This window comes from Littorina saxatilis, linkage group LG17 (assembly GCF_037325665.1).
Source record: "Littorina saxatilis isolate snail1 linkage group LG17, US_GU_Lsax_2.0, whole genome shotgun sequence".
Classification (NCBI taxonomy): domain Eukaryota; kingdom Metazoa; phylum Mollusca; class Gastropoda; order Littorinimorpha; family Littorinidae; genus Littorina; species Littorina saxatilis.
The window spans coordinates 34,250,174-34,277,287 of record NC_090261.1 but is presented as its reverse complement, the minus strand read 5'-3'; the positions used below and the strand labels follow the sequence as shown (position 1 = coordinate 34,277,287).

Sequence of the window (27,114 nt, the reverse complement as noted above, 5' to 3'; positions counted from 1 at the left end):
CACGCATTGGGTTGCGTACACACTGCATAACCCAGGAAATGAATCAGCCACAGCTGGGGTACATCAGTCGAGCATGACTAAGCACTTGGCTACAAGACACTGCGCGATGACCACTGAAGGCACTGTGTCCGATTGGCAGGGAATTACAGCGTGTCGTTTCAGCGTGTACACACACGCCGCTCCATTGGCCCTCCTGACTCTGCATCAGATTGCTTGCGCTGGCATCTGCTTACATCAATCAATCAATATGAAGCTTATATAGCGCGTATTCCGTGGGTACAGTTCTAAGCGCTTGTCGAAGAGTTGTCAACACAGGACTAACAAGGAAACTAACATCTTCAGACGGACACGAACCCTATCACACACTAGCAAACCCTGGTAAACAAACAACTGTTTAACAACAATGTACACATCAATAGCTAGGTCCAAACAAAATAATATTAAGCACAAAGAAAACACCTCTCACAGAGCACAGCACAAGAATGTCTTTTGGGGCACAGCACATCACGTCGAGCATGAAAGTCGCAGCCAGCTACGGGAAGAACTGAGTCTTCAACCTACTCTTGAACGCGTCAAGAGAGGGGCTCTGGCGAAGCTCAAGCGGCAGGGAGTTCCAGACGGAGGGGCCCGCGGAGGGAAATGCACGCTGACCAGCAGATGCGAGTTTTGAGCGAGGGATGTGGAGGCGGAGAGGGTCAGCAGCAGAACGAAGGGGACGGTCGGAGGGCTGGGTGTACAGGTCCAGGGAGGATTGAAGGTACTCGGGAGCAGAGTCGTTGAGACACTTGTAGACCAGAGTGGACAGTTTGTAGGAGATTCGGGTGTTGACAGGGAGCCAGTGCAAGGAGCGAAGTATAGGGGGGTGATGTGGTCTCGCTTCGTCTTCCTCAACGTCAGCCTGGCAGCGGCGTTCTGGACTCGTTGTAGGCCATGAATGGATGAGGCGGGGAGGCCAGCCAGAAGGGAGTTGCAGTAGTCCAGACGACTGAAGATGAGGGAGACAACCAGCTTGACACAGGCGTCGTGGGTGAGGTAGCGACGGATGGAGGCGATGCGTCGTAGGTGGAAAAAGCAGGTCTTGATGATGAAGGAGATGTGTGTCTGCATGGAGAGAGTGGAGTCGAGAAAGACGCCAAGGCTCTTGACAGCAGGGGAGAATGGAACAGTCGCGTCATCCAGCTGGAGGTCGGTCACAGTGAGGGAAGCAATCTTCTGTCGTGCTTCAGCTTGTTCTCAGTCATCCAGTTCTTGATGTCAGTGAAACAACTGGAGATGGATCCAAGGAGATCGTCAACGTCCTCCGGCTTGGCGCTGTTCTGGAGCTGCGTGTCATCGGCAAAGGAGTTGTAGTTCAGGCCGTGGCGTTCGATGACCAGGGAGAGGGGTTGGGTGTACAGGGTGAAAAGGACAGGGCCGAGGACAGATCCTTGTGGGACGCCGAAGCGGACAGGGACAGGCTGAGAAGAGAACGAATCAGTGGTGACAGTCTGAGAGCGGTTCTGGAGGTAGTTCCGGAACCAAGAGAGGGCGGTGTCGTGAATGCCGAACGTGGAACTGAGGCGATCGACGAGTAGCTGGTGGTCGATCGTGTCGAAGGCCGCGGAAAGGTCCAGCAGCACAAGGGCAGAGACGAGACCGCTATCTGTTGCGTTCAGGAGGTCCGTGGTGATTCGCAGGAGCGCCGTCTCGGTGCTGTGGTGAGGGCGGTACGCTGACTGGTACACTGGCATCAGCGAGTTCCGAGACAGGTGGGCGCTCAACTGCTCCAGGATGATACGCTCCAGAAGCTTGGAGAGGAAGGGCAGGTTGGACACAGGACGGTAGTTCTTCAACTCGTTGACGTCAAGGCCGGGCTTCTTGATGAGTGGGCGGACAACGGCAGACTTGAAGCAGTCGGGAACGACGCCTGTGGCCAGGGATATGTTGATGATATCTGTGATAGACGGCAGGAGCTTGTCCAGACACTTGGTGAAGAGGAAGCCTGGCAGGGGATCTAGCTCGCAGGTCTTGATGGCCGTCTTGGTGATGAGTCGCTTGACGTGGTTTTGAGTGACAGGCTGAAAGCACGTGAGGGGGGAGCCGGAGAAGGAAGGGGAGTGGTAGACACAGACGACATTTGGTAGCACTGACTGCCAGCTTCACGGTAATGCGTACCCATAGCGCGGCTCTGCATGGGTGGGAATGTTCTGAGCAAAACACTATGTGTTACTCCATACCCCCCGCCCTCCATGGAACTTCTTGACCCCAACAAATTGGGGGGGGGGGGGGAGTTTGCCCAGTCGGTAGAGGCGCTGGCTTTAAAACCGGTTGTTACTATCAGCGTGGGTTCAACCCCCAAGTTCGGCGCGGGATGTGTGTCCCAGAGTTAACTTTGTGCAGACTCTCCTCGGTGTCCGAACACCCCCGTGTGCACGCATGCGCACGATAAAGATCCCAGGGTCACAGCGAAAGCCTCAGGCCTTGGAAACACGAATACATGCATGCAAAAATATGAAGCCCGGGTGTCCGTTCGGCCAACAGCCAAAAAAGTAACCATTTCAGCACTGACCCAAGACGACCAAACCCGGTCCCTAGCCCATTTCAGGTCTCCTCTAGCAGCCGGCAACCAGCTGTCTACATCCCCCCCCCCCCCCCCCGCATTTTTATTTTTTATTTTCATACAAAGCCGGGTTTTCCCGTCTAACATGCCCCTAATGGCTTTGCCGTGAGGGCGTAAAACTTTCATTTTCTCTCATTGGCCCTCCCAGCCACTTGAAGGGATTATGCGGCGGGCTGGCCGCTAGTCCGGGCAGCGAGCGTCCGGGGAAGGGTCCAGAGGCGTGCTATAAGCAGGGGTCAGTGGAACCATGGTAACACAAGACAGTCTCACGCCAAGATAAGAATCACAGTGGCACGCAGACATTAGTCACATGGCCGACGCCCATAAATCACCCACGACTGATAAGCGCTTAGCGTGGCGCTGCTACACATCGTGGAACAATGAAGTCGGAGAAATGAAATGAAACTTTGATACTCCTACCGTCAACAATAGTCACTTCTCATCAAAATGAAGATGTTCATCCTGTAGCCAGTTACATTAGCTATCCGCCAATGCACTTTTTAGCACAAAAGTCACATGATGAACAAAGAAAATCCTGTTTCTAGAGAGACATTACAACATTGAGGAAATGTCAGTGTGTTCGATCATTGTGAAATCGTGTGTCTGAATTTGTTAAATGTTTTTTGTCATGACGTTGGTAGCGTTTCGTTTAATGAAAGATTTATTTTGTTTGGTAGAGATACAACTTTATTTTTATTTTTTAAAAGAAGTAAAGTTTTCCATCCTTGTGTTGTTGTGTTAGGAATGCTTCCTTAATACAACATTCGCAGCAAAAGAAACAAACAGTATGTGCTTTTGTTGGAGAGAAAACAAGCTTACCTGTAAGCACCCGTTGCGGCAAAATTCGTCGATATAGCCAAGTGGAATCCGCCGACTCGCCTTGTTGGTTTGAACGCACCACCATTTTGACAACCGCGCAGAACACTGACACCGAAAAAGAACGAAAGGATCAATTTTCCGTCTGTGATGCAGCCTGACGCTCGGCCTTGTTTTTATGCATGCGACATAAATCCTCCAGGACGAACTGCATTTTGGAATTGAAGTCATATATTTTCGTCACCTCAGTGGGCAGCTGTTTGTAGCGCACACACCTGCACACTAAACGCTGCTTTTAAATATGCGTAAAGCGATATCAACACTTTCAGTCAGTCAAACTGACGGACTAAGAGATTTAAACTGAAGACACTGGATTTTTGTTCAACGAAACTTGAAGTCTTGGGCTGGACGAAAACCGTCGATCCAGATATTGCTGATTGGTCCCGGTAAAAGAAACAAACAGTGAACTCAATCTGCCATCTGTTTCATGACTGGAAAATGCAAAACAAAAATTAAATCTGCGTTTTTGAGACGCCTTTTGGATTTAATTAGGGTCCAAACTTCGTTTTTCTAACGGGCCTGAAATTGAGCCGACCTGCGTTAGGTTGGCCCGCTTAAACTGTCGTTCTGCAATATGACTATTCTGTTATATCCCTCCCAGCAAACACACAACGTGAATACGACGTTGCGAAAATGTGAATTTTTCGTGTCATTAGCAACGTTGCGAACTTTACGTGAAATTTACGTTGAGCCAACCAAAAAACGCAACGTAAAACCAACGTTGTGTCATTGTGAGATTTTGGTGTTCTTTCGACGTTGTAATACAACGTAAATTTTACGTCAATTTCACGTTGCATTTTGGTGTCTTACAAATGTTGCGAAGATTACGTGAAATTTACGTGGATCCAACCAAAAAACACAACGTGAAAGCAACGTTGCGTTACAGTTGTGTTTTTTTGTTTTTTACACGTTGGTACATAACGTAAATTTCACGTGGATTCCACCTTAAAAAGCAACGTAAAATCGACGTTGTATTATTGTGATTTTCTGGTGTTCGAACAACGTTGGTATACTCACGTGATTTTCACGTGAAATTCACGTGATTTAAAAACAAAAGTTAGTTTGATACAACAAACGTTCCTACAACGTAGTTTCAACGTAAACACACAACGTTGGGGTTTGATTGATCGCCAACGTGCCCTCAACGTGAAATCCACAACGTAAATCCTACGTCAGTCATTACCATTTTTTCACCTGCACGGTTTCGTATCGTTTATCAAAGAAATGTATATATTATATATAAAGCCTTTGAAAATTACGTAAGCTGAACAGATTTTCAAATACAGGAGATAGATATGTGCGAAACTATCACCGAATAACAAATGACTCAGTCAGACGTTATGAAATTAAGCGCCGATGTACCGCGCAATGTATTTGATTGCTTAATTTGGCGTTCCAAATGCGTCCGGTTACATTTTCTGGCATCATTAATGCATCAACGAGAATTGAAAAGTAATGCTAAAAATATAATTGTGTACGTTTAAAGTTGATCTACTGTGCTCATCAAACCTCTTGTTGTATTTTGTAAATTGGCGAGAGGGGGGCAGAATACATGAACCTAATCTCTGTGATTGTATATACGTGCGTGTGTGTGTGTGTGTGTGTGTGTGTGTGTGTGTGTGTGTGTGTGTGTGTGTACCCACGTTTCCACAGGTTTGGTTGCCTAAATCACCATAAGGCAATCATCCACACGTGGATGGCAACCTAAACTCTGGATGGCAACCTAATTGTGTGGATGGTCGCTTCATTTAACACCGTTAAATTGACTTTTTTGACGGAAAGAATGTCATAACAATGTTCAAAATGACATTCTTTCCGTCCTCTATAGGCGACGAAATAGGTCAAATTTTGTGCATTTTTTAGTGCAAAATTCTTCTATGCCGGAGCGAGTACTGCACCCAGTGCTGTTGTAGTGCAAGTGCACTAGAAAGGCACTACACCCAGTGCCGCCTCTTAGGTAACCATCCACACTTTAGGTATGTGTGTGTGTGTGTGATTACACGTGTTAGTGTGTGTGTGCGTGTGTGTACACATGTTAGTGTGTGTGTGTGTGTGTGCGTGCGTGCGTGCATGTGTGTGTGTGTGTGTGTGTTTGTGTCCCTCGGCGCGTGACAATATATCTGCCAATAAGTTGAACTAAAACAGGGTTCAAGTGGGAATTACACCTGAAAAAGCAGGAAGGGAGCAGAATACATGTTATGTACTCCGTTATTTATTGTTTGATATGTTATAACCTGGGAGAAGTCACCCTCGCACCCCGTCCTTAGTTTCTCTTGACCTACCTTTAAAGTATTCTTGAGGACACGACTAGACTACCCGATTGCGCCCATTGCACGGCATAAGAGAGCGCCGTTCCACCCGGCCGATTCCGCTATAGACGTCACGCGTCCAAGGGAGGTAATTTTCGAGCCAGCTGCATTGTCATTGACTCGGCCAAGAAAGCAAACTTTCTTCGATTAAAGGCATTGTAGCATGTCTAAAATCATGGGACTTGTGTTATCAAGCTTTTAAAATCACCAAGTAACTTTTAAGAATAGTTTCAGTTACATGCGAACTCATTCTGCTGAACGGATTTTGAGAGCCAGTACCCAACAGCCTTTAAATGCACCTCTTTCCTTTTTATATTTAGTCAAGTTTTGACTAAATATTTTAACATCGAGGGGGAATCGAAACGAGGGTCGTGGTGTATGTGCGTATGTGTGTGCGTGCGTGCGTGCGTGCGTGTGTGTGTGTGTGTGTGTAGAGCGATTCAGACTAAACTACTGGACCGATCTTTATGAAATTTGACATGAGAGTTCCTGGGTATGAAATCCCCGAACGTTTTTTTCATTTTTTTGATAAATGTCTCTGATGACGTCATATCCGGCTTTTCGTGAAAGTTGAGGCGGCACTGTCACGCCCTCATTTTTCAACTAAATTGGTTGAAATTTTGGTCAAGTACTCTTCAACGAAGCCCGGGGTTCGGTATTGCATTTCAGCTTGGTGGCTTAAAAATTAATTAATGACTTTGGTCATTAAAAATCTGAAAATTGTAAAAAAAAATAAAAATTTATAAAACGATCCAAATTTACGTTTATCTTATTCTCCATCATTTGCTGATTCCAAAAACATATAAATATGTTATATTCGGATTAAAAACAAGCTCTGAAAATTAAATATATAAAAATTATTATCAAATTTTTTTTTTCGAAATCAATTTAAAAACACTTTCATCTTATTCCTTGTCGGTTCCTGATTCCAAAAATATATAGATATGATATGTTTGGATTAAAAACACGCTCAGAAAGTTAAAACAAAGAGAGGTACAGAAAAGCGTGCTATCCTTCTCAGCGCAACGAATACCCCGCTCTTCTTGTCAATTCCACGTGTTCTGTGAGTTCGACAGCTACTTGACTAAATATTGTATTTTCGCCTTACGCGACTTGTTATATTTAGTCAAGTTTTGACTAAATATTTTAACATCGAGGGGGAATCGAAACGAGGGTCGTGGTGTATGTGTGTGCGTGTGTGCGTGTGTGCGTGCGTGCGTGTAGAGCGATTCAGACCAAACTACTGGACCGATCTTTATGAAATTTGACATGAGAGTTCCTGGGTATGATATCCCCGAACGTTTTTTTCATTTTTTTGATAAATGTCTTTGATGACGTCATATCCGGCTTTTCGTGAAAGTTGAGGCGGCACTGTCACGCCCTCATTTTTCAACCAAATTGGTTGAAATTTTGGTCAAGTAATCTTCGACGAAGCCCGGACTTCGGTATTGCATTTCAGCTTGGTGGCTTAAAAATTAATTAATGACTTTGGTCATTAAAAATCTGAAAATTGTAAAAAAAAATAAAAATTTATAAAACGATCCAAATTTACGTTTATCTTATTTTCCATCATTTGCTGATTCCAAAAACATATAAATATGTTATATTCGGATTAAAAACAAGCTCTGAAAATTAAATATATAAAAATTATTATCAAAATTAAATTGTCCAAATCAATTTAAAAACACTTTCATCTTATTCCTTGTCGGTTCCTGATTCCAAAAACATATAGATATGATATGTTTGGATTAAAAACACGCTCAGAAAGTTAAAACAAAGAGAGGTACAGAAAAGCGTGCTATCCTTCTTAGCGCAACTACTACCCCGCTCTTCTTGTCAATTTCACTGCCTTTGCCATGAGCGGTGGACTGACGATGCTACGAGTATACGGTCTTGCTGAAAAATGGCAGCTACTTGACTAAATATTGTATTTTCGCCTTACGCGACTTGTTTCATGTTCTTTTATGGTTTGCCGATTTTGTTAACATTTTTGCATTCATGATGAAGATTTTATGGTGACTGTACAGAAATGTACGTCCTCTAGTATTTAACCTTCCAAAAATTGGGGCTGGGGGTCGGGAGAGAGAGAGAGAGAGAGAGAGAGAGAGAGAGAGAGAAAGAGAGAGAGACAGACAGACAGACAGAGAGACAGACAGACAGAGAGACAGACAGACAGACAGAGGGAGGGAGAGAGAGAGAGACAGAGAGGGAGACAGGGGGTAGAGCGGGAGACAGAGAGAGTCAGAGAGAGACAGAGAGAGACAACGTCGAAACTTTGTCAATCATTTCGGTTTTTTCACCTGCATTTTTAGTTTCGTAATATTCTATTCAATTAATGTTCGGTCAAACATAGAGGTTCACTAATTGTGTAAGACGAAAAGAGTATAACATAAATGCATATTGTTTCAAGGAATTTGCTGAGTTAAATGAATTTGCGAGTGCCAAACTTTCCCTCCCAAAAAAAGACGCGTTACTAACCGACAGTGTTCTCCGGTGATGGCCACGGTCGACTTTGTGTATCCCAAATTTGGTTTTCAACTTTGATGAACACTTTCAGGACTAAAATATTCATCGTAATCAACTTGAAGGTAAGTTGTTTTCATTTGTTCCACATGAGACGTTATCACTTATTGTACTCCATGTACACATGCACAGATTACTTGATTGTCGAGACCATGATTGGAAACGGACCGGCCAAAGATGGCGGGTCTTTCCAATAGTCACAATGTCAGCCCTAACTCAGTTCAAGGGATACACATTCTTTTAGACTCAACTTTTGAGTCAGTATAGCGAAACAATGGGTCACAAGCGGTGGAACACAAAGGAAAAACACGTTTCACATAGACGGACGCAACCTTTAGAAAGCTGTTTAATCAGACTAGCTCATTGCATGAGACTGAAAGCGGGGGCGGCCATTGATATCTCAAGTACTTAATTGGGCATTTTACGATCTTGAGGGAGGACGATGTATCCAGACAAGCTGCTTCAAGTTCAAGTGAATCTGCCCAGCGGACAGTGGTATGAGAAGAATTCAGAACTTGACACATTGGCTCATTACATACTTGACTGTCTTTTGTCGACCTGTTCTGTTACTCACTCAAGTAGGCAGCCGAGATACCCTGCCGGTCACGATTTCATCTTTCGCCTGTGTACATATTTCCCCCTCGACATATACTCAAGACTGAAATGTTGTTTCCTGGTAAAATTAAGAAGTGAAATTATTTAAGGACGAAAATCATGTCAGTTTCTTGCATGTGAAGAAAATTGGTGGTAAAATTTAATAGATTTCAACCCCAAAATCGAATTCTTCGAAAACGTGTACTGAGTGGTTACGTCCCTTGAGTAAAAAGGAAACATTTTAGGATGAATCAAATTTCTAAGTTAAATAAAACAAATTGGTTGGACAAATTTGGCCCCATGAATGTAAGGTACACAAGGTCGCTCATCAGTACTATCGAAGGGTGTTTTTTTGTTCAGTGTAGAGTTTATACTAGATCAACGAGGCCGAGAAGCGAAATATCAACACGGCGAAAGATGAAAACGTCACACCGGGGGAGAGAGCGAGACAAAGAGTAGCTATCGGGTGGAGAATGGGGAGTTGATTCGGGGAGGGGGGTGGATTAAAGATGAACGTATCAAATTGTTATTTGTAAGGAGGAGAGAGTGAGACAAAGAGGAGCTATCGGGTGGAGAATGGGGGAGGGGATTCGGGAGGGGGATTATAATGTGTGTGTGTGTGTGTGTGTGTGTGTGTTTGTGTTTGTGGATTTACCGCAATATGCGGACCAAATAGGACCAAATGGGGTCGTCCGTCGCTATATCGCAGCAATTTGCGGACATCGGCCAAAAAATGCGACTATTTGCGGACGTCCCCAAATAGGCGGTCTTTGGTCCGCAAATTGCTGCAATATAGTGACGGACGTCCGCAAATTGCTGCACCCCACTAAAAATTAATTTGCAAGTTGTCCTCATATTGCTGCGATATAGGTGTGGACAACGAGACCTGTTTCACACAAATTCCAGATCCATTGTAATATTCATTTTCAGATCATACACAGATTTTACACATTTGCAGAGCATCTCTGTATTTAGTGCCAACTGCTCCCAGCGATTTTATGTCGTTTTTAAACTGCTGTAAAATATTAACCAGATACATGTATAGCACGTCAAAAACAAAAGCAGATTTGCGGAGGAAACTTAATGGCTGTTCGATTAGTGCATAGTTTGTAGTTGCTGTCTTATTTTTACCTCCTCATAAAGTGTGTGATACGGGGTAAGGATGAAGTGACTCTTGATTGCATGCAAACACGCTACAAAAATCGTAAAAATGCATTGTTTTGTTCGAGGTTAAGATAGTCGTTGACGAATTGCATCCCTCTTTATGATCTACCAACGTGTTAGATAATCACATAAGTAAACAAGGTGTCGTTAACTGCAACGTGTGTGTACTACATGTACATACATGAACTAGATTGCTTTCTCTTTTTTGTGTGTATAATTATTACCACCGTTATTCTCAAAAGAGCCAGTAAAGAACTTTGTTAGTTTGTGTCTCTGTTTGTTTCTCTGTCTACGGATTAGACTTGTTTCCCTGGTACTCTGGGGTCAATGTGTGTGTGTGTCCTTGTTTCTCTGTCTACGGATTAGACTTGTTTCCCTGGTACTCTGGGGTCAATGTGTGTGTGTGTCCTTGTTTCTCTGTCTACGGATTAGACTTGTTTCCCTGGCACTCTGGGGTCAATGTGTGTGTGTCCTTGTTTCTCTGTCTACGGATTAGACTTGTTTCCCTGGTACTCTGGGGTCAATGTGTGTGTGTGTCCTTGTTTCTCTGTCTACGGATTAGACTTGTTTCCCTGGTACTCTGGGGTCAATGTGTGTGTGTCCTTGTAAAATAAAGTTCAGTGCAGTTCAGTTCAGCTCGCGGCGAGAATTGCCTAAGAAACACTAATTCCTCGCCACACTCGCCAAATCTAGCGTCTAAGAAACGGAGGACTGGCTGTACAAGAGCAGTACAAAACATTGAAAGGAGGAAGGCCCAACGACTGTACTCTCTCTGCCTGCTTCTGTGGATTAGGTCAGCACGTTTTTCGCGTGGTATTGCGTTAAGTTACCGCACACACGTAGGCAGTCTCCAGTTATACGGCAAATAGCAGATCGTTATCATACACACACACACACACACACACACCACACACACACACACAACTACGCAAGAGGTGTCTTCTTATTCCTAGCCGAAGGAAAGCAAGTTAGAGTGCACACTGTTCAGTTCACTCCTTGCACGCATATGAAAGCAGCTGTGCGGGTTTGTTGCTCAGGTTTAAGGAGTTTAACATGCAGGTTTCATGTTGTGAGCAAGTGCCGCCCTACATTCTATTCGACGGATGACTGATTGTGTGTAGTTTATTAAAGTATAATACTTGTGAAAGTCCCCCCCCCCCCACCTCCTTACCATACCTCTTTCAACCGATACCCCCATCCCTTCTCCCCATCGCAACCCCCTCCCCCATCCTAAACTTGTTTGACGAGTTCGGGGTATACTGCATAGGACATTGCTCTAAGAAATAACATCCTGTTTATTTTACTAATTTGAATGGCGATAATAATTTAAGACCCCCCCCCCTCCCTCCCATGGATGACCTACTTTCCCGTCCTTGCCACTAGTCGCTCAAGAAGCAGGTAAGGTGTTTCTATAACATAACAGACGACTCTGTGACATTGGTGTCTCGAAACAGGGTCGATGGAGGTTTCAGAAATGTTTACTTACTGCAAGTGGAGTGTGCACGTTAAAGATCCCACGATTGACAAAAGGGTCTTTCCTGGCAAAATTGCATAGGCATAAATAAAAATGTCCACCAAAATACCCGTGTGACTTGGATTAATAGGCCGTGAAAAGTAGGATATGCGCCGAAATGGCTGCGATCTGCTGGCCGATGTGAATGCGTGATGTATTGTGTAAAAAACAAATTCCATCTCACACGGCATAAATAAATCCCTGCGCCTTGAATATGTGCGCGATATAAATTGCATACAAAAAAAAATAAAAATAAAAAATAAAAAATCCCTGCGCTTAGAACTGTACCCACGGAATACGCGCGATATAAGCCTCATATTGATTGATTGATTGAAGTGGAGGATAGGCCCCTAATATGGATGTCTTTAGCTTCACGCTGATAAGTAGCTTGTAATCTTGCGAAGAAGTTTAATATAGTGTTTGGTAGTTTTACTCTCTTTAGCTAGCCTTTAGGCCTAATTGGAGCAAACTAGGTTTGATAGAAATTCATCCAAAAATGAATACAGAAACATTCACAACTGGTCCTTATCAAGGGCCCATGCTCCTAATGTGGACCACTAAAGAGGCTAATCACTGTAAAAAAAAAACAAGTCGCGTAAGGCGAAAATACAATATTTAGTCAAGTAGCTGTCGAACTCACAGAATGAAACTGAACGCAATGCAACGCAGCAAGACCGTATACTCGTAGCATCGTCAGTCCACCGCTCATTATCCAGGCATCTTAGCCACTTTAGTGAAGGGAACGTTGAAGTGACAATGACTAGGTTTAAAATGTCCCTTATCAGAAAGTTCAACCTCAGTCCTTTGATGTTTATTGAACACATTTTCATATAAAGTTGGCGCTTCATACGGAAAAATGGCTTTGAAATTGACCCTAATCCTTCTTTGGGCTCTGTAAATGTCGTTTGGGGCTATGGTTGTAAAATGGTATCTACTGGTCACCCCAATGTATAAACTGAAAACTCTTTCTGCACCAGAACACGCAGAAAGGATTGTATCTGCCTGATGTCTGATGCTTTTCAAAATCCCCAACCACTAACGCCTTCAAAACGGACTTTACCTGACACTGTTGGTTTTCCCTATATAATCCTTACTATTTTTCCGAGACGTCGTCGTGTTGTGTATTTAGCTTGCCACAACCTCATACATGGTCCTAAAAGTTAAAGTTGAAGAAAATACTAAAGATAAATGAACAAGCTGACGCAGTGTCATTCGCACCGTGAATCCCCCCATGGGAACATACTAAAGTCTGGTTCCAAATAGGCTCAATTTCCTTCTATTTCTTTGTATTTCTCCCTCGTAGGGGTGGGGGTGTTCAAACCAAAGGCACCTTTAAACCAAAACTCATATCACACATCTTACAATACTAAGACACTCAGCAGTGAAAGGGTGTCTGCTGGTAAAAAATTCCAAACAATCCTAAAAGTACTTCACTACTAAACGTGCTTTTAAAAAGAGCCGTTATTTTTCCCTCTATAATCAGTATTGTGTTTTCTGCGAACATGTAGTCTATTTAGATGGTTGTCATGTGCACATGAGTTGCTAAAGCGTTTTCAGTTGGGCATATGTCGAAAAGCAAAGAATTAGCCCTTTGAAAACCATCAGAACTGTCACACAAAAATAACATTTACCTATCTCACCAACTGACCAAACATAGGGCTTTTCCTTATGTATTATGTATTGTCGTGTTTTTTGTAGCATACTTGTGAAAACAGCCACCACTGTTGTAAATGATACTTTAAAGAGCATTATTTCATTTTTACAGTTGAAGGACAACCTGGACTGCCGTATATTACAGCTGTTTTACAATCAGCCAAAATTTTCTTAACAAACGTATGTTTAAGAACAACTCCCATAGTGAAATTGAAGGAAAACAAAGTGAAAACCCCCCTGCCATAGAGGAGCTAAAGAATCAACAATAAACGACTGCATGGATAGCTTGATGCACGAATGCATTGCGGACATGTTTGTCTCCAACCAAGAGAAAGTTCCAAAAAATCCCTTTTGTGCTTCTTATTATACAGTGACGTCAAAGACAGCCTTTTCTGCTGTTCATACATTCAGGGGTTATGGTTACACTAAACGACGTAGTTGTAGCCATACTGCCATCCAGATTTATTTTTTCCTTGCGAGCAGTCACATGGTGTTTGTTATGGGGGCGAGGACGCCCCCATTCTATACGGATAGTTTAGAGGTTGACCATGGGCAGCGCCATTTTGTTGTGAAATACGTCATCAGTTTGTGTACACAGGAAGTTGTGACATCCGTCACCCTATGGGAGGGGTGAAGGCAACATTGTTCATCTGTAGAAAGTTGTGAAATCCGTCACCCTATGGGAGGGGTGACGTCAAAATTGGTCATCACAGAGTTTGTGTAACACAGGAAGTTGTGAAATACGTCACCCTATGGGAGGGGTGACGTCAAAATTGTTCAACAAAAACATGATATGTCGCATTGTGCAGGGTCAACTGCAACAAACTCAAACCGAGCCATTCATACCTAGCTGTATTTGAGAGACTTATATACCCGACATTTTTATTTCTTATTTTTAGCACAGGTGTAGGAAAAATCATGAACCAAAATGTTATTTATTTTCTAATTTAACATTTTTTTTACAAATATGACCATGGTCTTTTAAACATACAGTGACATTAAACATTGTTATGTTAAAAAAAAGAAAAAAGAAATAAAGCTTTTGTGCACAAATCAGAAAATACATTGTACATTTTACCTACAGGCCAAACAGTGTCTGTTGGCGGCAGAGGGCCCAGCAAGTTGCTATTTTTAGATCGATTAAAAGTTGTCAAGAACAGGCGCTTACATTTGGATGTGTCCACTGATAGTAGGTTTGGTTGTGATCGATCAGAATGATGTAGGAATAAAAATGTATGACAGTTTGGTATGATGACATGTAATTCAAATATGCTGAAATGTAATATTATACATGATATAATATTATTATGGCTGTTGCCATGACCATGAACCCCAAGAAAGGTTTAATGTTATGTAAAATCAAAATACCAAAATCAAGCACCTACTAATCTGGCTTACGGTGCGGCTTGGACCAAAAAAGGATGGACACGCAACTCGCTCAGCCAGCCAGCGCTGCGAGACTTACAGCGGCCAACTTCGCCGCGGCGCGCTCATTGGCTAAGTATTGAACTTGCGTCAAGGCCGATGCGCGTAGATTCCCAGAATGTTTACTTTCGGTTAGATTCTTCGACAGCATTCGCAGAGGTGACTGCCGTATTGTGTACCGCAGTCAGAAGTAATTTATTACTTTTGGGAGTTTAGTAACGTGATATCAGTTTTCAATTGTTCGTTCACTTATATTGCTTTCAGATTTAACACACAAGAAACAGTAGCACGGTTTTCGTTGCGAAAATGTGCATTGGCAGTGCTACGCGATCGAATTGTGTATTATGTACACGCGGTGTTCTTCTCAGGAAAAGACCGAAGCGACATGTGACGTCAGTCGTTCAGCCCGCGAGCGGTGGGATGGGGGGGTTCACATGGTTTGTTTGTTTCAGAACCACACCCATATACACACATTTCACATGTAAACCATTTGTCCGCCCCCTGTCGATATTTATCGACTAAGTTCCTTGTGCTGTCTGCCAACCGTCAGACGACCCCGCCCAAGTCTGTTAAGGGACCGTTTGACCGTTATAGAACGCGTCTTTTTGATTTTTTAGCACATTTGGAAACGGTTGATTTTTATCCCTACCATTGTTTCCAAACATTATATAGGAATGTTTTGTGAACAACGGATAATAGCCGCTACTCGCATGTGTAGCAAAAGTGAGCGTACATACTCACCCTGGTCGTACAGCCGTTCTCCGTTGCCCGTCTTCATCTGTCTGTACAAATCATTACCTTTGGATTTTTCTCGAACGCTATGAAGTGAAAAAACACCAAATGTTGCAAAATGTTGTATGACCCCAAGAGCTCAAAAAAGATACTTGAGAACCTTGACCTTACCTTAAGGTCAAGGTCACAGGGAGAATGAATGTGGTCTAAAAACTGCCAGTTTTCTGGAAAACAAATTAAAAACAGCGGGCTTAGTTTTGTATGGTATACAAGAAAAAGAAAGCCTTATCTTCTGATACCAGTTTGGTTGACCTTGCTTCAAGGTCAAGGTCACAGGGGACCTTCAAAGTTGGATTGTATACATGTTTTGAAGTGACCTTGACCCTGAACTATGAAAAAAATCTTTCAAACTTCATAATTGTGTGGGGCACATGTTATATATTGATATTGAGCCACATTTAGTCACATATCATCAAGGTCAAGGTCACTTTGCCCCTTATGAAATGTGACTGAAACGGGCAATTGAATCACTAAAAGTGACAATGTCTCTTTGTAGAAAGTGCCAATAAGTATGTTTATGCTTCCTATGTCTTGAATTGATAGCCTTGTGATGTGTGACCTTTGATGATCTTGGCCAAAGGTCATGTGTAATTTGGTAGGAAAAATCTGTAAACCAGTTCTAATAGTGTACAATGTCCTTGCCAGCTTCAGTTGTTAGACCTTCACCTTCAAGGTCACCTGAAGGTCAAGGTCACTTTAAGACAAAGGTCAAGCATGAGAGTCGCATGGGCTTTGCTTTGTTAAGATTTTTTACCAAGACACATGGATTTCTTTACCCGGCTTGGTCACATTTTTCATAGGGGTCAATGTGACCTTGACCCTAACGATATGTGACCAGATGTGGCTCACTATGAAATTCTAACAAACGCCCCACTCAGTGTTTAAGTTTGTAAGAGATATCGTCCATAGTAAAGTTAAAGGGGCAAGGTCACATCAAAATATGTCTACAATTCAACTTTGAAGGGCTCCTCTGACCTTGACATTGAAGCGAGGTCAACCAAAATGGTATCAGAAGATAAGGCTTTCTTTTTCTTGTATACCATACAAAACTAAGCCCGCTGTTTTTAATTTGTTTTCCAGAAAACTGGCACAATGTGAAATTTTGCAGTTTTTAGACCACATTAATTCTCCCTGTGACCTTGACCTTATGGTAAGGTCAAGGTTCTCAAGTATCTTTTTTGAGCTCTTGGGGTCATACAACATTTTGCAACATTTGGTGTTTCTTCACTTCATAGCGTTGGAGAAATATCCAAAGGTAATGTTCAGTACAGACAGATAAAGACGGGCAACGGACAACGGCTGGACGACCAGGGTGAGTATGTACGCTCACTTTTGCTACACATGCGAGTAGCGGCTATTATCCGTTGTTCACAAAACATTCCTATATAATGTTTGGAAACAATGGTAGGGATAAAAATCAACCGTTTCCAACTGTGCCAAAAAATCAAAAAGACGCGTTCTATAACGGTCAAACGGTCCCTTAACAGACTTGGGCGGGGTCATCTAACGGTTGGCAGACAGCACAAACACCCTGTGACTGCTCGCAAGGAAAAAATAAATCTGGATGGCAGTATGGCTACAACTACGTCGTTTAGTGTAACCATAACCCCTGAATGTATGAACAGCAGAAAAGGCTGTCTTTGACGTCACTGTATAATAAGAAGCACAAAAGGGATTTTTTGGAACTTTCTCTTGGTTGGAGACAAACATGTCCGCAATGCATTCGTGCATCAAGCTATCCATGCAGTCGTTTATTGTTGATTTTTTAGCTCCTCTATGGCAGGGGGGTTTTCACTTTGTTTTCCTTCAATTTCACTATGGGAGTTGTTCTTAAACATACGTTTGTTAAGAAAATTTTGGCTGATTGTAAAACAGCTGTAATATACGGCAGTCCAGGTTGTCCTTCAACTGTAAAAATGAAATAAGTAGAGGTTACATGCCGAGTCTCAGTGATTATCAAAAATAATGGTCGAAGTTAGCGGATCATGAAAAATGCGAGCTTTAGCGAGCTTTTTCATGACCGCGAACTGAGACCATTATTTTTGATAATCACTGAGACGAGGTGTGTAACCTCTTTATTCCTCCTTTCTTCAGTTATTCAAAGAAAAGAGGAGGTTTTTTGCGAAAGTTTGATCGAATCCTATTCACTCAACCAGTCAACCTGCGCAGGCGATCGATTAATGCGCGGTTGTATAGTTCCGTGCAAATCATTCCATTCTGTTAACACTTCTTGTCAGTTTTCCTATTTTGGACTAAAATCAAGTACACAGATATGCTGTTATTCTGCTGTGGCGGCAAAGGCAGATATTGTGTGTTCTGTATATGTTTTGGTATCGCTTAGGATAATGACTGTTCTTTCGTCAAATGGGACTAGCAGACGAACTTTTGCACCCGTGTTCCAACGTTAAAAACTGTATGAAGTTCAGTTTTCTGGGGAAAATAGTGTATGAAACCGCTTTATGTTGTTTAAATTGATGAGATGTGTGCATTTGGTTGCGTGTGATCTGTTTATTAAATGAAATATTGTTGAAAACTGACCGTCGGATTGCAGTCTGTTGTCGAAGAAACTCAGTGAGTGAAAAGAAGGGGAACTACTCTTGTCGCTAGACAAAGTATGAGCCTTGCGGGAAATTGCTTGTGATGAACGTTTGAGCACGGCAAATCTAGATTCAGAAAACAACCGAACTCATGGATTTTATATGAAGATTCATGTGTTCAGGCCTGTAATTGTTAATTTAAATGCGGTATGTTTGTATTGTTTGCTCCAGAGATGTATACTTCGTACGTTAGAGCGTTCGGAACTTTTCAGTCGCAAAAAGTAGTACCGAAACAGAACAATTTTCAACCCATTGCACTATCGAGGATTCAGGCTGTTGCTGGGTCGTTATTTGTTTGGTTGCTGGGTCATTATCGAAAAATAACTACCCCTACAAGTTTGCAGAGGTAAAGCAGCAGAGGGGGGAATAAGTAGAGGTTACATGCCGAGTCTCAGTGATTATCAAAAATAATGGTCGAAGTTAGCGGATCATGAAAAATGCGAGCTTTAGCGAGCTTTTTCATGACCGCGAACTGAGACCATTATTTTTGATAATCACTGAGACGAGGTGTGTAACCTCTTTATTCCTCCTTTCTTCAGTTATTCAAAGAAAAGAGGAGGTTTTTTGCGAAAGTTTGATCGAATCCTATTCACTCAACCAGTCAACCTGCGCAGGCGATCGATTAATGCGCGGTTGTATAGTTCCGTGCAAATCATTCCATTCTGTTAACACTTCTTGTCAGTTTTCCTATTTTGGACTAAAATCAAGTACATAGATATGCTGTTATTCTGCTGTGGCGGCAAAGGCAGATATTGTGTGTTCTGTATATGTTTTGGTATCGGTTAGGATAATGTTCTTTCGTCAAATGGGACTAGCAGACGAACTTTTGCACCCGTGTTCCAACGTTAAAAACTGTATGAAGTTAAGTTTCCTAGGGAAAATAGTGTATAAAACCGCTTTATGTTGTTTAAATTGATGAGATGTGTGCATTTGGTTGCGTGTGATCTGTTTATTAAATGAAATATTGTTGAAAACTGACCGTCGGATTGCAGTCTGTTGTCGAAGAAACTGAGTGAAAAGAAGGGGAACTACTCTTGTCGCTAGACAAAGTATGAGTTACTTGCCTTGGGAAATTGCTTGTGATGAACGTCTGATCTAGATTCAGAAAACAACCGAACTCATGGATTTTATATGGAGATTCATGTGTTCAGGCCTGTAGTTGTTAATTTAAATGCGGTATGTTTGTATTGTTTGCTCCAGAGTTGTATACTTCGTACATTAGAGCGTTCGGAACTTTTCAGTCGCCAAAAGTAGTACCGAAACAGAACAGCTTCTCAACCCATTGCACTATCGAGGATTCAGGCTGTTGCTGGGTCGTTATTTGTTTGGTTGCTGGGTCATTATCGAAAAATAACTACCCCTACAAGTTTACAGAGGTAAAGAAGCAGAGGGGGGAATAATGCTCTTTAAAGTATCATTTACAACAGTGGTGGCTGTTTTCACAAGTATGCTACAAAAAACACGACAATACATAATACAAAAGGAAAAGACCTAGTTGGTGAGATAGGTAAATGTTATTTTTGTGTGACAGTTCTGATGGTTTTCAAAGGGCTAATTCTTTGCTTTACGACATATGCCCAACTGAAAACGCTTTAGCAACTCAAGTGCACACGACAACCATCTAAATAGACTACATGTTCGCAGAAAACACAATACTGAATAGAGAGGGAAAAATAACGGCTCTTTTTAAAAGCACGTTTAGTAGTGAAGTACTTTTAGGATTGTTTGGAATGTTTTACCAGCAGACACCCTTTCACTGCTGAGTGTCTTAGTATTGTAAGATGTGTGATTTGAATTTTGGTTTAAAGGTGCCTTTGGTTTGAACACCCCTACCCCTACGAGGCAGAAATACAAAGAAATAGAAGGAAATTGAGCCTATTCGGAACCAGACTTTAGTATGTTCCCATGGGGGGATTCACGGTGCGAATGACACTGCGTCAGCTTGTTCATTTATCTTTAGTATTTTCTTCAACTTTAACTTTTAGGACCATGTATGAGGTTGTGGCAAGCTAAATACACAACACGACGAGAAAAATAGTAAGGATTATATAGGGAAAAACAACAGTGTTAGTTAATGTCCGTTTTGAAGGTGTTAGTGGTTGGGGATTTTGAAAAGCATCAGACATCAGGCAGATACAATCCTTTCTGCGTGTTCTGGTGCAGAAAGAGTTTTCATGGGGTGACCAGTAGATACCGTTTTACAACCATAGCCCCAAACGACATTTACAGAGCCCAAAGAAGGATTAGGGTCAATTTCAAAGCCACTTTTCCACATGAAGCGCCAACTTTATATGAAAATGTGTTTAATAAACATCAAAGGACTGAGGTTGAACTTTCTGATAAGGGACATTTTAAACCTAGTCATTGTCACTTCAACGTTGTTCTCTTATTTGCTTGGATCATCACGGCAAAGACAGTGAAATTGACAAGAAGAGCGGGGTAGTAGTTGCGCGAAGAAGGATTGCAGGCTTTTCTGTACCTCTCTTTGTTTTAACTTTCTGAGCGTGTTTTTAATCCAAACATATCATATCTATATGTTTTTGGAATCAGGAACCGACAAGGAATAAGATGAAAGTGTTTTTAAATTGATTTCGAAAATTTAATTTTGATAATAATTTTTATATATTTAATTTTCAGAGCTTGATTTTATTCCAAATATTACATCTTTTTATTTTTTTGGAATCGGCAAATGATGGAGAATTAGATGAACGTAAATTCGGATCGTTTTATAAGTTTTTCTTTTTTTTTTTACAATTTTCTGATTTTTAATGACCAAAGTCATTAATTAATTTTTAAGCCACCAAGCTGAAATGCAATACCGAAGTTTGGGCTTTGTCGAAGACTACTTGACCAAAATTTCAACCAATTTGGTTGAAAAATGAGAGCGTGACATTGCCGCCTCAACTTTTACGAAAAGCCGGATATGTCATCAAAGACATTTATCAAAAAAATGAAAAAAACGTTCGGGGATATCATACCCAGGAACTCTCATGAAACATTTCATAAAGATCGGTCCAGTAGTTTGGTCTGAATCGCTCTACACACACACGCACAGACAGACACACACACACACATACACCACGACCCTCGTTTCGATTCCCCCTCTATGTTAAAACATTTAGTCAAAACTTGACTAAATGTAAAAAGGTTCCTATACTTCAAAATAGCATGATACTTCTTCTTCAGCATTCCAGAAATTCTGGTGACGTGTGAGCTCGTTTGCCCATTTGGGTTCCCCATAGTCAGCTTCACTCCGCTTTCGTTGGGTAGAGGCATGCTGGGTATTTTCGTGTTTCCATAACCCACCGAACTCCGACATGGATTACAGGATCTGTTCCGTGCGACACTTGGTCTTGTGCTTACGTGTACACACGAAGGGGGTTAAGTCACTTGCAGGTCTGCACATAAGTTGACATGGGAGATCGGAAAAATCTTCACTCTTAACCCACCAGGCGGCAGCGACCGGGATTCGAACTGACGACCCCCCGATTAGGAGGCCGACGTCTTACCACCAAGCCACTTCGCCCGAATGATACAAATTAGTGAGCAAGTCAGACTGATTAAAAAAGGCTTCACATTTATCTGTTTCGGTTCGACGAGAACATTATTTGAAGCACAAGAGGACACTAAAGAAACATATCAAAATACAAAGAGAAAATAAAAGAAATGTCCGTCGGTCCGTCCGTCCGTCCGTCCGTCCTTCTGTGTGTGTGTGTGTGTGTGTGTGTGTGCGTGTGTGCCTCTCTCTCTCTCTTTCTCTCTCTCTTGCTCTCTGTCTGTCTGTCCGTATCTCTCTCTCTCTTTCTCTCTCTCTCTCTCTCTCTCTCTCTCTCTCTCTCTCTCTCTCTCTCTCTCTCTCTCTCTCTCTCTCTCTCTCTCTCTCTCTCTCCCTCTCTCTTCCTCTCTGTACATACTTAGCAAGAGATTGCCGGCGAAGGATACCCGAAGTTGTCACTCAGCGCTTTTTCAAGAGGCAATTGTTAAAGCAAGCTTTGTCACGAAAGACCGATGGAAAGGGCTTTCAAGTCCATGAGGAGAGAGCAGCAGACACAACAATTGCATTCGGACTTGTAAAGGATCCTACTTCATAGGTCACACATCATTACGTCCGGCTGAGTTGGCCACCGTCGTCAGCTGGATAGTTTATGTTATTCTACATACGTGAGAAAGACACTCGTGAGATAATAATCGTTAAAATCACACGTGTGTATATCATGTAAATGAGGTCATATCAAGCAAGTCTGGCAGGGATCTGTTTTCCACTGCTTATGATGCCAGAGTCATCGAGACGAACGTCATTATAGAAAAAAAATTGCGCTCGCTAATTACCCTCGATGAATTTTTAGAACTAACACGTCACGCCACACTTTCAGAGTGACGTTTCTTTACTTTGACGTAATATATTGCACGAGGCTTTAGAAGAGATCGAGGTTCCAAAACAAGCGTCTTCAATATAGCTGCCTCGACTGCAGGAAATTTTCAGTAAAATACACGTAAGTACAGTGTGTAGGATAAACAGAATACTACATGGCTTGCTGTGTCGTACCAGATTTACACTCGTTGCTTTTTCAAATAATGAACAGCTCGCTTTCGCTCGCAGTTCAATATTTTAAAAAACAACTCGTGTAAATTTGGTACAACACAGCAAGCCATGTAGTAATCTCTATGTCTCTGTGTTCCCGTCAAACCAACTGAGCTACACCCGTTTGTTCTTTTAAACAAAGGTGGTTAATTTATATTCAGAATTCATTCTTATCATACTGATATAATACAGTTCACTTTTGTTTGAATTTGCCAAGTTGTACCTGTTACACATTTTCGGAAATGTTATGTCATAATGATAAGCGCACCAGCACATTGTGTGTAAAAAATGTTAGTGTCTCGGATGTTTAGTTTTTTGTCCATTTGAACTTGTTTAAGTTATTAACAAGTCGCATAAGGCGAAATTACTACATTTAGTCAAGCTGTGGAACTCACAGAATGAAATTGAACGTAGTCCGCCGCTAGTGCAAAAGGCAGTGAAAGTGACGAGCCTGTTTGGCGCGGTAGCGGTTGCGCTGTGCTTCATAGCACGCTTTACTGTACCTCTCTTCGTTTTAACTTTCTGAGCGTGTTTTTAATCCAAACATATCATATCTATATGTTTTTGGAATCAGGAACCGACAAGGAATAAGATGAAAGTGTTTTTAAATTGATTTCTAAAATGTTATTTTGATCATAATTTTAATTTTTTTTAATTTTCAGAGCTTGTTTTTAATCCAAATATAACATATTTATATGTTTTTGGAATCAGAAAATGATGAAAAATAAGATGAACGTAAATTTGGATCGTTTTATAAAAAACATTTTTTTACAATTTTCAGATTTTTAATGACCAAAGTCATTAATGAATTTGTAAGCCACCAAGCTGAAATGCAATACCGAAGTCCGGCCTTCGTCGAAGATTGCTTGGTCAAAATTTCAATCAATTTGATTGAAAAATGAGGGTGTGACAATGCCGCCTCAACTTTTACAAAAAGCCGGATATGACGTCATCAAAGACATTTATCGAAAAAATGAAAAAAATATCCGGGGATATCATACCCAGGAACTCTCACGTCAAATTTCATAAAGATCGGTCCAGTAGTTTACTCTGAATCGCTCTACACACGCACACACACACACACACACACATACACCATGACCCTCGTCTCGATTCCCCCTCTATGTTAAAACATTTAGTCAAAACTTGACTAAATGTAAAAATGAACGGCAGAACACAGCAACTGACGTAGAGTTGGATCGTGGGTGGCACTCGAACTTCCCAGTAGTAGTATAGTAAGGGGGATCTCATGCCTTTTTGAGGACGCCATCTTGAGGACGCATCTTGAGGACGCAATCTTAAAACGTCTTGAAACATCTTACGTTTTGAGACCATGTCTTGGAACGTCTTGGAACGTTTTACATCTTCGTCTTTGTTCACATCTTTGTCTTAACACCATCTTGAAACGTCTTACGTCTTGAGACCATGTCTTAGAACATCTTGAAACGTCTTGAAACGTCTTACGTTCAAATCTTCGTCTTGACGCCATCTTGAAACGTCTTACGTCTCCATCTTTGTTTAAATCTTCGTCTTGAAACGTCTAACGTCTTGAGTTTTGTTTAAATCTTCGTCTTGACACCATCTTGAAACGTCTTACGTCACCATCTTCGTCTTATAACATCTTACAGTCTAATCTTTGTCTTGACGCCATCTTAAAACGTCTTACGTCTCCATCTCTGTCTTGACGCCATTTTGAAACGTCTTACGTCTTTATCTTTGTACAGATTGCGCAATCTTTGCCTCTAGCTCTCATTTTCTTTGTTTTTAAAATTATTTATTTCGTTGTCGAGGGTATAAAATAAGGAACCTAAGGAAGTGTATGTCGACTTACAGCAATGGATCCACGATGGAAACATCCTTTTACCTGTGTCTTGACGCCGTCTTGAAACGTCTTACGTTTCCATCTTGAACCATCCCTTAACCTGTGTCTTACGTCTCCATCTTCGTATACCATTTTGTCGTTGTCATTATCAATGTACACAGTTTTGTCTTTCCACTGACCACACCATACACTCAGAGGATAGCTGGTGGTGGTGGTGGTGGGAGGGTGCGGGGTCGATTGCATCAGACGATCAGTACACAAGGTGTTCTACATATGACAGGTCGGCATAAACTGGTCATCAAACCATGATGCAAGACTTATTGTTGAATAAGAAGTTCCAACTGATTGTGCATACACCAACAACTTTAGTGGCACAAGCTGATGACAGATTTAAAGCTCTAAGCCTAAGAGATAATGAATGAGGTGGGGGACAGCAAAACGAAATAATCCACACATGGAAAGAGTGGAAGGTTGCTGGGGTCGATTGCATCAGGCTATACGGGTACATAGGGTATCAAACTTATGACAGTTCGGGGTGCTAGCTGTAATTATCAAATACTCACAGAGATCAAACGTTCAGAGAGAGAGAGAGAGAGAGAGAGAGAGAGAGAGAGAGAGAGAGAGAGAGAGAGAGAGACAGAGAGAGAGAGAGAGTGTGTGTGAGAGAGTAAGAGAGAGAGTGTGTGTGTGTGAGAGAGAGAGAGAGAGAGAGAGGGAGTGTGTGAGAGAGAGAAAGAGAGAGAGAGAGTTGACAGTGGATTATTACTTTACAGGCCGTTGGCCCCTGGAAAGGGGTAATATAATTATGCAGTGACAACTTTACCTAAAGCTTGCAGCGTGGAAAAACACCATAATATGGTGTAATGAATAAGACCGGTACATAGCTGCATTCTGCTCCTGTTATAGCACACGGCGGGTACAACGTGTCCCCAATGTGCAGCAGAGCCGAACGACACAAGGGTCCGGGTATGATTGTACCTGTCACCATGGCCTGCCTTTAATGACAGCCAGTGTTGTGTAGAATTCTTTTCTCTGGGCCTCAGTGTATCTGTCATCATGGCCTGCCTTTTATGACAGCCAGTGTTGTGTAGACTTCTTTGTTCTAAGCCTCAGTGTATCTGTCATCATAGATTTCCTTTTCGCCCACAAGTGTTGTGCAGACTTGTTTACTCTGAGCGCCAGCCTACCTGTCCTACCCCTGTTGTTTATCAACCCCCCCCGACACACACACACACACACACACATACATACACACACCTTGGATTATCTCTTTTATAAACAGAGAGATTGCGAGAGACAGAGATAGATAGACAGACAGACAGAGACAGTCAGTCAGCGAGACATTGAGACAGACAGTGAAACAGAAAGGGGGGGGGGGGGGGGGGGGGGAGATCGAGAGAGACAAAGACAGAGACGGTTGGGTAGTTATTTTTGTTTAACGTCCCTTTAACCGTTATGGCGATACCGGACTGGGACAGAGGCAGACAGACAGACAGATAGAGGTACACAAATAGAAACGTAAAGAGAGAGAGAGACCCAGTTTCTGTTCTGCGTAAATGTTTCAGTTTTCAAAACCATACATAATTGGATTTCTGCCGAGTAAGGTCCTCGGCTGAGTTCATCGCGATCTGGATGTGCAGTTACATGAGACGAACAAGAGTCCGGGTATGCTTGCTCCTTTCAAAAAGGCAAGCCTGTTTTCACGGCCTGTGTTTGCTTCGAACGTCAGCGTACTCGTGATTATAGCAAGTCAGTCGTGACTCAATTAACCGGGTACAGAAATGTGAAAGACAGCAGCTTTTGTCCGACGTAAACGTATCAACTTACGCTCAACCCCCAACCACCACGATCCCACGATGAGTTCTTCGCGACCCGTATGTGCAGTAGAGTGAGACGTCTACACGTATCGCGTGACCGTGATGAGTCCTTTATCTTCACGCCGGAAAAATAGATCTACATCGTGTTTTGTTGGCGTAACACAAAATATAAGGTTCGCATTAGCTCGCGAGAAAAACTTGAGATGGGTGGCTCTATATTTGTTGCTCAGAGAGGCGCTAAACAGCCTGCTCTTAGCATGTTGTAGATGAAGAATGTTCAGCATATATTTTTCTTTGTACCCACGATACTATATTTGCTTAAATGCGATTTTAACAGTTGCTTCAGCATTATCAACTCTCCCAGATTCTTACTTTTTGTGGAATATTGGTACGTTTGACCTTTCCACGCTTCCCACGTATGCAGTTTGCACATGTTGTAATGTCATGAGTTAGCTACAATGTATGTGACAGTGCCGCCTCAACTTTTACAAAAAGCCGGATATGACGTCATCAAAGATATTTATCGAAAAAGAGAAAAAAACATCCGGGGGTATAATTCCCAGGAACTCTCACGTCAAATTTCATAAAGATTGGTCCAGTAGTTTAGCCTGAATCGCTCTACACACACACACACACGCACAGACAGACAGACAGACAGACAGACACACACACATACACCACGACCCTCGTTTCGATTCCCCCTCTATGTTAAAACATTTAGTCAAAACTTGACTAAATGTAAAAAGGAACCTTCTTGGTACGGATAACACTGGAAATATAACGTGGAAAACTTGTAATTATAGGTGCTGGACTTTCAAATTCAACTTGATCGCACATGTCGCCCTTAA

At 42.2% G+C, this 27,114-nt stretch overlaps 1 protein-coding gene across 2 annotated transcripts in view; it reads right to left on the bottom strand.

Annotated features, from left to right (window-relative positions):
- LOC138951713 (N-acetyllactosaminide beta-1,6-N-acetylglucosaminyl-transferase-like) overlaps window positions 1–4,687 on the bottom strand; it is a 45,226-nt gene extending 40,539 nt beyond the window's left edge. The window contains exon 1 of one of the 2 annotated variants that reach the window (XM_070323276.1): window positions 3,419–4,687. In XM_070323276.1, the coding sequence (XP_070179377.1) occupies window positions 3,419–3,503 (85 nt within the window). In that variant the 5' untranslated portion in view covers window positions 3,504–4,687. The remainder of the gene's footprint in view (window positions 1–3,418) is intronic. The other variant, XM_070323275.1, reaches the window with a different exon arrangement.
- Between the last annotated feature and the right edge of the window lie 22,427 nt (window positions 4,688–27,114).